The sequence below is a fragment of the Argopecten irradians genome, chromosome 14 (assembly GCF_041381155.1).
Source record: "Argopecten irradians isolate NY chromosome 14, Ai_NY, whole genome shotgun sequence".
In the NCBI taxonomy this organism is placed as follows: Eukaryota; Metazoa; Mollusca; class Bivalvia; order Pectinida; family Pectinidae; genus Argopecten; species Argopecten irradians.
The window spans coordinates 23422682-23438760 of NC_091147.1; the positions used below are offsets into that span (position 1 = coordinate 23422682).

General features: G+C 35.7%; 1 protein-coding gene across 1 annotated transcript in view; it reads right to left on the minus strand.

Moving 5' to 3' along the window:
- Positions 1–16079, minus strand: part of LOC138306961 (probable ATP-dependent DNA helicase HFM1) — a 39941-nt gene that overhangs the window by 17918 nt on the left and 5944 nt on the right. Inside the window, exons 8-19 of the mRNA XM_069247557.1 lie at positions 15744–15879; positions 14818–14969; positions 14096–14176; positions 13479–13631; positions 13238–13284; positions 12039–12195; positions 11419–11557; positions 10961–11062; positions 1840–1985; positions 1434–1481; positions 696–742; positions 375–508 (exon numbers count right to left, since the gene is read on the minus strand). Coding sequence (XP_069103658.1) covers positions 375–508; positions 696–742; positions 1434–1481; positions 1840–1985; positions 10961–11062; positions 11419–11557; positions 12039–12195; positions 13238–13284; positions 13479–13631; positions 14096–14176; positions 14818–14969; positions 15744–15879 — 1342 coding nt within the window. The remainder of the gene's footprint in view (positions 1–374; positions 509–695; positions 743–1433; positions 1482–1839; positions 1986–10960; positions 11063–11418; positions 11558–12038; positions 12196–13237; positions 13285–13478; positions 13632–14095; positions 14177–14817; positions 14970–15743; positions 15880–16079) is intronic.

Consider the following 16079-nt stretch of genomic DNA (forward strand, 5'->3'; position numbering starts at 1 on the left):
TTTAGGGTTTTTCATCACCCTGATACAGAGATAGGGTACTGACTGTAGTGTTTGGAGTTTTTCATCACCCTGATACAGAGATAGGGTACTGACCGTAGTGTTAAGGGTTTTTCATCACCCTGCCACAGAGATAGTGTTTGGAGTTTTTCATCACCCTGATACAGAGATAGGGTACTGACCGTGGTGTTTAGGGTTTTTCATCACCCTGATATAGAGATAGGGTACTGACCATAGTGTTTGGAGTTTTTCATCACCCTGATACAGAGATAGGGTACTGACTGTTGTGTTTAGAGTTTTTCATCACCCTGATACAGAGATAGGGTACTGACCGTAGTGTTTAGGGTTTTTCATCACCACAGAGATAGGGTACTGACCGTAGTGTTTAGGGTTTTTCATCACCCTGATATAGAGGTAGGTGTGTCTGATCCATTCCATTGCTATAGCCATGTCACTAATAGTTTGCAGTACTATCTCAGCATTCAGGTGTTCTATCAGGTGCTTGTGGAGGCTGTTAAAAATGATCAGAAGTAAATTAATTATTAAATAAGGTGAGAATATTAATTAAAACAATGGAACACAATGACTGATTTCAAAATTCTGAAAAATTAAAAAAGAAATAAAACTATATTAAACAAATGTTCTACAATCAATTTTGACTATTATTTAACAACTGTGACCAATAATCTAACAATTACCTGCTCTCAATCAGCTGTGTTCCATTTAATAATGATTCATACTTCAGCTGTCAAAGAGAACAATTAAGCACAATCAGAATACTGTAAATACAGAGGACTCCACATAATCAAATAACGGTTATTTGAATATTTTGGTTATTTGCATAAAATTCTGCGGTCCCGATTTTTTCCTTCTTTATCTTTGTTTTTCAACTCCGTGTATTTGCATAGACTTTTACATGACCTCCGGTTATTTGAATAAAGTATTTGTGAAATTCTAAAAATAAAATCGAATATTTTTCAATTTTGCGATATATTTTTAGCGAAATTCGCCGATATGTTTCAAGATACTTTGCTTTTACTAGAAATCATCATGGTGACAAATTAATTGTATACTTATTTAAGCATTATCAAATTTTAATGCCAAATTGATTTTGAACTATTGCAAATTAGCACAATGATGAATTTATGCACACACAATGATGAATTTATGCACACACAATGATGAATTTATGCACACACAATGATGAATTTATGCACAAACAATGATAAATTTATGCACACACACAATGATGAATTTATGCACACACAATGATGAATTTATATGCACACACAATGATGAATTTGCTTTATCCAAGACACATAAAAAATGTCCCCAGTGCAAAGTTTCTAATATGAAACAGAATACAGTTCGCATTATTTCAAAGTGTGAAAGGTTTTTACGTTATGAGTTAAAACAAAACATTAGTTTTGTCTCACCTTGTTCTGAGTCTTTGTCATTATAACAGCAGTAGCAGTCGTGTCAAACTGTGAATAATGAAAATAATTTGAGGATCGTCGATCATCATCTGTATGAATTTAACATTCAGTAAATAATGTTTTGCTATAAATTATAATTAATTGACCAAAAATCTTCCATTGAAGAAATACACTTCATATTACATGTAACCTAGAAAAAGGCAGATCCATGTAGGTAGAAACACATTGGCTTGTAAAACTAACAAAACATGAAAGTGAATTTCATGCAAAGCTCAAAGTAAGATTATTTTTTTTGTGTTATCTAAATGATTCTCAAACATATTTTTTTTAAACATTTCTCCCATAATTTGGCGTAACAGCCATCATGCAAATATTACATGTGGGTTAAAAAATAGAAATAACGTACCTGTGGTCGTCCAGCCCGGCCAATCATCTGTAGAACCTGTGTGTTAGAATACTCCTCCAGCATCCCCATGTTGTAGTGTTGTGTGGACTTGAGGATTACAAGGTGAGCAGGAAGGTTCACACCCATAGCAAGGGTGCTGGTTGCAACTGTCATAACCGCAATACAATATATAACCAGCATGCTTGTAACAACTGTCATAACCCCAATACAATATATAACCAACATGCTTGTAGCAACTGTCATAACCCCAATACAATATATAACCAGCATGCTTGTAGCAACTGTCATAACCCCAATACAATACATAGCCAGCATGCTTGTAGCAACTGTCATAACCCCAATACAATACATAACCAGCATGCTTGTAGCAACTGTCATAACCCCAATACAATACATAACCAGCATGCTTGTAGCAACTGTCATAACCCCAATACAATACATAACCAGCATGCTTGTAGCAACTGTCATAACCCCAATACAATACATAACCAGCATGCTTGTAGCAACTGTTATATACCCCAATAAAATACATAACCAGCATGCTTGTAGCAACTGTCATAACCCAATACAATACATAACCCATGCTTGTAGCAACTGTCATACCCCAATACAATACATAACCAGCTTGCTTGTAGCAACTGTCATAACCCCAATACAATACATAAGCAGCATGCTTGTAGCAACTGTCATAACCCCAATAAAAATACATAACCAGCTTGCTTGTAGCAACTGTCATAACCCCAATACAATATACCAGCATGCTTGTAGCAACTGTCATAACCCCAATACATACATACCAGCATGCTTGTAGCAACTGTCATAACCCCAATAAAATACATAGCCAGCATGCTTGTAGCAACTGTCATAACCCCAATAAAATACATAGCCAGCATGCTTGTAGCAACTGTCATAACCCCAATACAATACATACCAGCATGCTTAGCAACTGTCATAACCCCAATACAATACATAGCCAGCATGCTTGTAGCAACTGTCATAACCCCAATAAAATACATAGCCAGCATGCTTGTAGCAACTGTCATAACCCCAATACAATACATAGCCAGCATGCTTATAGCAACTGTCATAACCCCAATACAATATATAACCAGCATGCTTGTAGTAATTGTCATAACCCCAATACAATATATAACCAGCATGCTTGTAGCAACTGTCATAACCCCAATACAATATATAACCAGCATGCTTGTAGCAACTGTCATAACCCCAATACAATACATAACCAGCATGCTTGTAGCAACTGTCATAACCCCAATACAATATATAACCAGCATGCTTGTAGCAACTGTCATAACCCCAATACAATACATAGCCAGCATGCTTATAGCAACTGTCATAACCCCAATACAATACATAACCAGCATGCTTGTAGCAACTGTCATAACCCCAATACAATATATAACCAGCATGCTTGTAGCAGCAATTGTCATAACCCCAATACAATACATAAGCCAGCATGCTTATAGCAATTGTCATAACCCCAATACAATACATAACCAGCATGCTTGTAGCAACTGTCATAACCCCAATACAATACATAACCAGCATGCTGTAGCAACTGTTCATAACCCCAATACAATACATAACCAGCATGCTTGTAGCAATTGTCATAACCCCAATACAATACATAACCAGCATGCTTGTAGCAACTGTCATAACCCCAATACAATACATAACCAGCATGCTTGTAGCAACTGTCATAACCCCAATACAATACATAACCAGCATGCTTGTAGCAACTGTCATAACCCCAATACAATACATAACCAGCATGCTTGTAGCAACTGTCATAACCCCAATACAATACATACCAGCATGCTTGTAGCAACTGTCATAACCCCAATACAATACATAACCAGCATGCTTGTAGCAACTGTCATAATCCCAATACAATACATAACCAGCATGCTTGTAGCAACTGTCATAACCCCAATACAATACATAACCAGCATGCTTGTAGCAACTGTCATAACCCCAATACAATACATAACCAGCATGCTTGTAGCAACTGTCATAACCCCAATACAATACATAACCAGCATGCTTGTAGCAACTGTCATAACCCCAATACAATACATAACCACCATGCTTGTAGCAACTGTTATAACCCCAATACAATACATAACCACCATGCTTGTAGCAACTGTCATAACCCCAATACAATACATAACCAGCATGCTTGTAGCAACTGTCATAACCCCAATACAATACATAACCACCATGCTTGTAGCAACTGTCATAACCCCAATACAATACATAACCAGCATGCTTGTAGCAACTGTCATAACCCCAATACAATACATAGCCAGCATGCTTGTAGCAACTGTCATAACCCCAATACAATACATAACCAGCATGCTTGTAGCAACTGTCATAACCCCAATACAATATATAACCAGCATGCTTGTAGCAACTGTCATAACCCCAATACAATACATAACCAGCATGCTTGTAGCAACTGTCATAACCCCAATACAATACATAGCCAGCATGCTTATAGCAATTGTCATAACCCCAATAAATACCATAACCATAGCAACTGTCATAACCCCAATACAATACATACCAGCATGCTTACATAGCAATTGTTATAACCCCAATAACAATACATAACCAGCATGCTTGTAGCAATTTGTCATAACCCCAATAAAATACATAACCAGCATGCTTGTAGCAACTGTCATAACCCCAATACAATACATAACCAGCATGCTTGTAGCAACTGTCATAACCCCAATACAATACATAGCCAGCATGCTTGTAGCAAACTGTCATAACCCCAATACAATACATAACCAGCATGCTTGTAGCAATTGTTATAACCCCAATACAATACATAACCAGCATGCTTGTAGCAACTGTCATAACCCCAATAAAATACATAACCAGCATGCTTGTAGCAACTGTCATAATCCCAATACAATATATAACCAGCATGCTTGTAGCAACTGTCATAACCCCAATACAATACATAACCAAGCATGTGTAGCTTGTAACCCCAATACAATACATAACTGCATGATAGCAATTCATAACCCAATAAATACATAGCCAGCATGCTTGTAGCAACTGTCATAACCCCAAATACAATACATAACCAGAATGCTTGTAGCAACTGTCATAACCCCAATACAATACATAACCAGCATGCTTGTAGCAACTGTCATAATCCCAATAAAATACATAACCAGCTTGCTTGTAGCAACTGTCATAACCCCAATACAAATACATAACCAGCATTGCTTGTAGCAACTGTCATAACCCCAATACAATACATAACCAGCATGCTTGTAGCAACTGTCATAACCTCAATACAATAACATAGCAGGATGCTTGTAGCAACTGTCATAACCCCAATAAAATACATAACCAGCTTGCTTGTAGCAACTGTCATAACCCCAATACAATACATAGCCAGCATGCTTACAGCAACTGTCATAACCCCAATAAAATACATAGCCAGCATGCTTGTAGCATTTGTCATAACCCCAATAAAATACATAGCCAGCATGCTTGTAGCAACTGTCATAACCCCAATACAATACATAGCCAGCATGCTTGTAGCAACTGTCATAACCCCAATACAATACATAGCCAGCATGCTTATAGCAATTGTTATAACCCCAATACAATATATAACCAGCATGCTTATAGCAATTGTTATAACCCCAATACAATACATAAGCCAGCATGCTTGTAGCAACTGTCATAACCCCAATACAATACATAACCAGCATGCTTGTAGCAACTGTCATAATCCCAATAGCAATACATAACGCAGCTTGCTGTAACACATAACTGGCATTAACCCCAATATCAATACCATAACCAGCATGCTTGTTTTCAACTGTCATAACCCCAATACAATATTATAACCATGCGAATGCTTGTAGCAACTGTTCCCATAACCCCAATACATATATTAACCAGCATTGCTGGTAGCAACTTGTATAACCCCAATACAATTATATACCAGCATGCTCTGTAGCAATTGTACATAACCCCAATACAATAACTTTATAACACAGCATGCTGGTAGTAATCATGTCATTTTACCAATACAATACATAATCAGCATGCTTGTAGCAACTGTCATGAACCCCCATTTACAATACATATAACCAGCGATGCTTGTAACAACTGTCATAAGCCCCAAATACAATATATATAACCAGCATGCTTGGTAGCAATTGTTATAACCCCAATACATATATAACCAGCATGCTTGTAAGCAACTGTCATAACCCCAATACAATACATAACCAGCAACTTGCTTTTAGGCAATTGTCATAACTCCAATACAATACATAACAGACATGCTTTGTAGCAACTGCCATAGCCCCAATACAATACATAAGCCAGCATGCTTGTAGCAATTGCCATAGCCCCAATACAATACATATCCAGCATTGTTTGTAGCAATTGTATAATTACCCCAATACAATACAGAATAACCAGCATGCTTGTAGCAACTGTCATTAAACCCCAATACAATATATAGCCAGCATGCTGGTAATAGCAATTGTCATAACCCCAATACAATATATAAACCACGGCATGCTTTGATAGCAACTGTCATAACCCCAATACAATACATAACCAGCATGCTTGTAGCAATTGTATAACCCCAATACAATACATAGCCAGCATGCTTGTAGCAACTGTGTCATAACCCCAATACAATACATAACCAGCATGCTTGTAGCAACTGTTCATAACCCCAATACAATACATAACCAGCATGCTTGTAGCAACTGTATTGTCATATAACCCAATACAATATATAACTAGCAGGCTATGCTTGTAGCAACTGTATTAACCCCAATACATTAGATATACCACATGCTTTGTAGCAACTGTCAATAACCCCAATACAATATACATAACCAGACATGCTTTGTAGCAATTGTCATAACGCCCAATACAATACATAAACAGCATGCTTTGTAGCAACTGTTATAACCCCAATACAATATCATAACCAGCATGATTGTAGCAATTGTATTAACCCCAATACAATACATAGCCAGCATGCTTTGTTTATAGCAACTGTTAATAACCCCAATACAATATATAACCAGCATGCTTATAGCATTTGTCATAACCCCAATACAATACATAACCAGCTTGCTTGTAGCAACTGTTATAACCCCAATACAATATACATAGGTCCAGCATGCATTGTAGCAACTGTATAACCCCAATACAATACATAGCCAGCATGCTTATAGCAATTGTCATAACCCCAATACAATACATAACCAGTCATGCTTATAGCAATTGTCATAACCCCAATACAATACATAACCCGCATGCTGTGTAGCAAACTGTTATAACCCCAATACAATAATATAAACCAGCATGCATAGTAATTGTCATAACCCCACTACAATACATAACCAGCATGCTTGTAGCAACTGTTATAACCCCAATAACAATATATAACCAGCATGCTTGTAGCAATTGTCATATAACCCCAATACAATACATAACCAGCATGCTTATAGCATTTTGTTATAACCCCAATACAATACATAACCAGCATGCTTTATAGCAACTGTTCATTAACCCCAATACATATATAAACCAGCATGCTTGTAGCAACTGTCATAATCCCAATTGTACATAACCACCATGCTTGTAGTAATTGTCATAACCCAATACAATACATAACCAGCATGCTTGTAGCAACTGTCATACATCCCAATGCTTGTAGCAAAATAACATACAATACATACCAGCATGCTTGTAGCAACTGTTCATAACCCCAATAAAATATCATAAGCCAGCATGCTTATAGCAATTGTCATAACCCCACTACAATACATAACCAGCATGCTTGTAGGCAACTGTTATAACCCCAATACAATCCATAACCAGCATGCTTATAGCATTTGTCATAAACCCCCAATACAATACATAACCAGCATGCTTGTAGCAACTGTCATAACCCCAATACAATACATAACCAGCATGCTTTATAGCAACTGTCATAACCCCAATACAATACATAGCCAGCATGCTTTGTAGCAACTGTCATAACCCCAATACAATACATAACCAGCATGCTTGTAGCAACTGTCATAACCCCAATACAATACATAGCCAGCATGCTTGTCATAAGCAAACTGTCATAACCAGCCCAATACAATACAATACATAAAACCAGCATGCTTGTAGCAACTGTCATAACCCCAATACAATACATAACCAGCATGCTTGTAGCAACTGTCATAACCCCAATACAATACATAACCAGCATGCTTGCAACTGTAGCAACTGTCATAACCCCAATACAAATACATAACCAGCATGCTTGCTTGTAGCAACTGTCATAACCCCAATACAATACATAGCCAGCATGCTTGTAGCAACTGTCATAACCCCAATACAATACATAACCAGCATGCTTGTAGCAACTGTCATAACCCCAATACAATACATAACCAGCATGCTTATAGCAATTGTACATAACCCCAATACAATACATAACCAGCATGCTTGTAGCAACTGTCATAACCCCAATACAATACATAACCAGCATGCTTGTAGCAACTGTCATAACCCCAATACAATACATAACCAGCATGCTTTATAGCAATTGTCATAACCCCAATACAATACATAACCAGCATGCTTGTAGCAACTGTCATAACCCCAATACAATACATAACCAGCATGCTTGTAGCAACTGTCATAACCCCAATACAATACATAGCCAGCATGCTTGTAGCAACTGTCATAACCCCAATACAATACATAACCAGCATGCTTGTAGCAACTGTCATAATCCCAATACAATACATAACCAGCATGCTTGTAGCAACTGTCATAACCCCAATACAATACATAACCAGCATGCTTGTAGCAATTGTCATAACCCCAATACAATACATAACCAGCATGCTTGTAGCAACTGTCATAACCCCAATACAATACATAGCCAGCATGCTTGTAGCAACTGTCATAACCCCAATACAATACATAACCAGCATGCTTGTAGCAACTGTCATAACCCCAATACAATACATACCAGCATGCTTGTAGCAACTGTCATAACCCCAATACAATACATAACCAGCATGCTTGTAGCAACTGTCATAACCCCAATACAATACATAACAGCATGCTTGTAGCAACTGTCATAACCCCAATACAATACATAACCAGCATGCTTTGTAGCAACTGTCATAACCCCAATACAATACATAACCAGCATGCTTGTAGCAACTGTCATAACCCCAATACAATACATAACCAGCATGCTTGTAGCAACTGTCATAACCCCAATACAATACATAACCAGCATGCTTGTAGCAATGTCATAACCCCAATACAATACATAGCCAGCATGCTTGTAGCAACTGTCATAACCCCAATACAATACATAACCAGCATGCTTGTAGCAACTGTCATAACCCCAATACAAATACATAAGCCAGCATGCTTGTAGCAACTGTCATAACCCCAATACAATACATAACCAGCATGCTTGTAGCAACTGTCATAACCCCAATACAATACATTAACCAGCATGCTTTGTAGCAACTGTCATAACCCCAATACAATACATAACCAGCATGCTTGTAGCAACTGTCATAACCCCAATACAATACATAACCAGCATGCTTGTAGCAATTGTCATAACCCCAATACAATACATAACCAGCATGCTTGTAGCAACTTGTCATAACCCCAATACAATACATAGCCAGCATGTTTGTAGCAACTGTCATAACCCCAATACAATACATAACCAGCATGCTTGTAGCAACTGTCATAACCCCAATACAATACATACCAGCATGCTTATAGCAATTGTCATAACCCAATACAATACATAACCAGCATGCTTTAGCAATTTATAACCCCAATACAATACATAACCAGCATGCTTTGTAGCAACTGTCATAACCCCAATACAATACATAACCAGCATGCTTGTAGCAACTGTCATAACCCCAATACAATACATAACCAGCATGCTTGTAGCAACTGTCATAACCCCAATACAATACATAACCAGCATGCTTGTAGCAACTGTCATAACCCCAATACAATATATAACCAGCATGCTTGTAGCAATTGTCATAACCCCAATACAATACATAACCAGCATGCTTGTAGCAACTGTCATAATCCCAATACAATACATAACCAGCATGCTTGTAGCAACTGTCATAACCCCAATACAATATATAACCAGCATGCTTGTAGCAACTGTCATAACCCCAATACAATACATAACCAGCATGCTTGTAGCAACTGTCATAACCCCAATACAATACATAACCAGCATGCTTGTAGCAACTGTCATAACCCCAATACAATACATAACCAGCATGCTTGTAGCAACTGTCATAACCCCAATACAATACATAACCAGCATGCTTGTAGCAACTGTCATAACCCCAATACAATACATAACCAGCATGCTTGTAGCAACTGTCATAACCCCAATACAATACATAACCAGCATGCTTGTAGCAACTGTCATAACCCCAATACAATACATAACCAGCATGCTTGTAGCAACTGTTATAACCCCAATACAATATATAACCAGCATGCTTGTAGCAATTGTCATAACCCCAATACAATACATAACCAGCATGCTTGTAGCAACTGTCATAACCCCAATACAATACATAACCAGCATGCTTGTAGCAACTGTCATAACCCCAATAGAATACATAACAATACAATGCTTGTATAACCCCAATACATTACTGAAATTGACCGCAAATAAGACACTCCAACCAGAAAAGAAATATAGTTCAAAAGTGGTGGTGGGTGGTTCTGAGTATTGGCAGACATTCTGCCTGATTACATCAATCTATTAGGCTGCAATCTAGGATTTTTTAATGTCTGTCATTACTGTAAAAGTCATCAGTCAGACAGATAATAGCAAGATGATTCAGCATTGATAATAACAATGAAGACGCATGAATACAATTTGATCAAATTTACATGCCTTTGATCATTGTTATGATATTTTACATCTATGCTGAGACAGATATAAATGTGTACATATAAAAAAAACATGTTTTAAGTCTTTTGTTTATGTACCAATGTTAAAAAATAGGAAAGATGAACAAACCGAGAACTTGTAGTTGAGATGAAGCAAACAGCTCTTCAATGTACTTCCTGTCCTGGATATCCATGCCAGCATGGTGAATGCCAATACCTTTGACCAATGTGTCTGGAAAAGTATATAGTTTAAAATATATCTGTCAAATACAATATTTCTTATATAAAAAAAATACCATTTCATCTTTTGTTTACTGAATGTATTGACATTTTCAATGAATTTCTTTTTGGGTATACACTTTGTATTCTGAAAACTAAATTTAAAAAAAATCACTTTCCCCAAAGTAAAAACAACTAGACTACATAGAACACATATTAAATATATAATAATTTCACATTTTAACAGTTTCAAAATGCAAAATAACATGATAGAAATATTTGTTTAACCAAAGTCATTATAAAAAATTTGCCTTGTCCAACTGAAAGACTATGAAATAAAAGAATATCAAGGGATATATCCAATTTCACCTCTGAGTTTAAGATCCTTGACCAGATTTGAATATTTTAGCAGCACTTGTCTGTTCTTGACATCCTTTATATAGGTACTCCTGCTGTCTTTGGCTAGAATGTCAGCAGCCTGCTGAGTACCCTTCCTAGTGGAACAGAACTGAAACATGAAACTTACATGGTCATCTCTGATTTTCACCTAATAAGAAGAACCTGCACATTTGACACTAGCCATGGAACCTTCAAGCTAGCTTGATTATGGAGCTTTCAGCAAACTATATTTATTTGTAAATTAACTCTTATGCATTTTTATGTCATCAACTTTGCAAAAGTTAACTTGTATTTTTTTTTCTTTTTTTTTTTTTTTACATAATTCTTAAATCCTTAAATGCCCTATTATAAGCTGTTGAAAGCAAACCAAAGTGTAAAGACAGTTTAATCACATGGCATTGAAAATGGATCAAGGTCAAGGTCAAACAAACACCCTACCGCACAAATCAAGTTCAAGGTCAAACAAAAAAAAACCTACTTCATAGATCAAGTTCAAGGTCACAAATACAATACTTTATATATCAAGTTCAAGGCCACAAACACCATACTTTACAGATGAAGTTCAAGGTTAAACAAACACCATTTCTTACCACCAGAGCAGGTTTTCCATCAGAGTACGTGTTGATAATGCCACCAAGCTTGTAGCTGAGAGACATATCGAAGTGGAACCCAGAGCCTTTCTGTTCATCAAAAGGAAACCCCAACACCACCTTTCTGAGGCGCACTGGACGGAAACTATCATCCATCCTGGAAATTCATTCAAAGCTTTTATACAATGTTAAATATTAACTCATTCACTCCTGAAGGCACATTTAGACTCTTCTAAATCAAGGACTAGAACAGTTCATCACAAAATTTCAGGGGTAAATGAATTATTATTGAGATATCTAAGTAAAATTTTTTCAATTTTATTGTCATCAGCTGTTACCTTCCTCAGCAGCACAAGACAGAAACATCAACCATCTTGAAATAATTCATTCATCTTCATCACGGGAAATCAAGACTTTATTTAATGCTACTTAGCCTATAGACATGAATTTCAAAATCAATAAACTTGTCAATTGTCGATTTCGATAGTTATGCCCTGTGTAAAAAAAACACTAGGCCATAAAGACAGGTCATATTACTTGGTCCCTTGGAAGGTCTTTATAGACAGTTTTGACTGTATATGCAACAATTTGACACTGACATTGAAGATCACATTAAGATAAAAGCAACAATCATTACATGTACATTAAACAATTTTGAAGTGAAATTGGATATTGAAAAGTAAATGAATTAGTTAAAGATGCTCCACCGCCGACAGAGCAAAAATGATATTAATCAATAAATCATTTGAACAATAATTGGTGTTTAATTGTGTATATATATGCCTAATTAACACAAAAAAAATAATATAAAATAATTTATTTCGCCTTTGGTGCATCGCAATCAGTACATCATTCCATATAGGATATAGTGCAACGAAATTTTTTCGGGATGCAATTAATTATTTTCGATATTTTAAACTTGAAGTAAAATTAGAAGCTCAAACTTTTCAATGATGGTAATGGTGTAAAATAAGTAACTTTTGTAACCGAAGAAAAATATTTAAATGTCTGCTGCTGTTTTTGATAGTGCAAAAATACCATTTGTCAGCGGAGGAGCATCTTTAATATATTCTGAAATATTCTAAATGTGCATGCAAACAAAGCGTTCTGCAGTTCAACAAATATTATGAAAATAAAATGGTCATAGAAACATAAAACTTCAAGAAACAACAAAATAACTTGTAATCACAAAATTATACTTGTAAAAGGTTGCTGCCTGTTGATTTTCCCCCATCCATTCTGCAATCTGATAAACAAATACCACTTAGAGATTGTTTCCTTACTTTTCTATGACAAACCAAGTTACATATCATATAATTTCATAAACATTTTTCCAGTACTGCAATTCAAAGGTACAAAACAGCCTTATGAAATCAAAATAAATAACTTATTTATAAGCTCAGAAGTTTTACTATCATTACACAGTAATTTAGTACATACATCCTCAATGTTTGGTATTGTGGCTGACACAGCTATAAATCTGAGTTTGGGTAGTTGTGACTCTCTGTTGGAGTGACCTAGGGAGACTGTCTTCATCCTACTGATCACAGCCTCTATGGTGGCTCCCCGCACGCTGTCATTCAGGACGTGGATCTGCAACATAATATCGTAAACAATACACTCTAAAGTAAAAATATTCTGATCAATCACTTTCATTTCACTCTGTCATAGATGTCTTGAAACTTAATCATTAATATAATGTTGTACAATGTATACTGTAAACAAACTTATGTATACAGTGACTTAATTTTGCATTTATAAATTATACTGCACCTTAAAATGTTCTTGTGGAGATTTAATTTCACAATCTAAACATCTGGAGTTCTACTTTAGCTGAAACAGTTTCTTGAATATTTATATTTGGTATTTCTTATCACCTGTAAAATCTGCCAAATCTAATCATATGTAAAATAAGTTGGTTTATAGTAATTGAAAGAACCATTTCAAAGGTTTAAAAAAATACTGATTTATATAACTATCATTATGAATAAATGGACATATCTATTCAACTAATTAAATTCTCCTTTTATAACAAACAAGCAGTTATCACATGTTACCTCGTCAATAAGAAACAGGCACACAGACTGAACAATACATTTGTTGTCTCTCCATCGTCTTGTCATGCTGTCCCACTTTTCCTAAAACACAATTTTCATAGATCACAAATTCTGTATCATCATATTTAATGATCTGTATTGATATCACAAATAACAGTAATTGCATTGTATTTTTTTTCTATTAAAAGTATACCAAAAACTGCTACTATGAAATTTGTAACAAGGTTTGAAGGTCATTCTGTAAACATCTAAAAAAGTGAATTACAAAAATTATTTTCATTGATGAATACAAGCATATACTGCCATTGCTTTTGAGTACAAACGTAAAGAGAGGGCTGGTGTGGCTTGTAAGTGTAGCGGGAAAAAGATTTGGTCGGTCATCGGCGACCAGGTAACTCAATGCTAGAGTATCCCTCTAGTGTTTGGAGATCCCCGGTTTGAGCCCCAGTCTGGCTGCTACATTTTCTCCACCTTGTTGACAAAAAAGATGATTCTTTCGCTCATGAGTGGGTTGAGCAATTTGTTTACAATGTACCTTTGAGATATTGGTTATATTTCTGGTAGAGGCACTCAACAGGAATGTGTATTCATCCTAAGAATTTTACTTTAACTTTTTAACATCAGATTAGTTTTAAAGATGTTTAATATAAGAGATATTATATCTGATATACATTCATTTTTCTTATTGCAAAACTATCTCAATCAAGAGATTTGTAACTTACAGGAGTTGTAAGGATGATATTCACTTCCTGCAGTTCATAATAGTCATCTATCTCTGTATCTCCAGTAAGTTCCTTACACTTCAGTCCAAACACCTCAAACTTCTCAGTCCAGTCCTGCAACCTCTCACTGCACAAGGCTTTGATAGGAGCCACTTGAAAATCAAGACATTCTTAAACATATTTTTAGAGATATTTTTACTGTCCTTTGAAATTGTTGATATCTGAACAGCTAAACTAAACCCAAAAATTTTAATATGTCATACATGATCTAGCCTGGTTTGCATTTGATGTCTCATATCATGTTGTGTTATTTGAAGATAAAATTAGGTTTGTTATCATTTGAAATGGATGTGTGATATTCTATATTTTCTGGGCTTAAATAAGCTATTGGGATAGTATAAACATAATGTCATGTACAGAAGCAAAAACACTGATCCACATCCTTGATATTCCAGGGTTTGCTATCATTGTCTTTCATCACACACACCCCCCCCCCCCCCTGGACTTTCATTTTAATGATGAGATTTAGTTAAGGGTGGATATATAACGACAGTGATAGTAACCATTGAATTATTGAACAGGACAGATCCTTATATGTCAAACAAATAAAAATATATAATACGGTATGTGCAAAATCAAATCACATTAATTTGTATTTTATAACAATGGCTTTTCAAACTGCAGGCTAATCACACAAAACCTTATCCTACTATAGAAATACATGTGGTTGCAAGATCAACTTTAAATAAACCTTAAAGTCTGTCTACTGCTCTCTAAAATCTTAACACATGCACAATTTGATCAATGTTATAACACTGTAAAATAAACACTAAATAATTTTGTTTTGAGGTTTAAAGGTTTACTCTGTGAATAGAGCTTTCCCACAAAGAATCAAAATCAAAGCAAACACCTTTTATAAGACTTACTATAGACAACCTTGAATCCTCTTACTGCGGCACTTTGCATCTTCATAAGGAGTCTAACGATTGCCAATTCAAATATGACAGTCTTCCCTGCTCCTGTAGGGGCACACACCACAAGTGGCTTATCTGTGTAAAATACCTGGGAAGTAAACAGAATTATGTAAGAACATGTAGAAATTTAAATTGTATTGCAAATAATAATTATTGGTTTGAAATTGGTGAATCTTGCCATGTAAATATTCAGTGGTAGTCACTCAAGATTTATTTAAATTTCATAGATATTTTTTTCTACTTTATTTAATATAAACATATGTACATATGTTTATTTTTATTTAATAC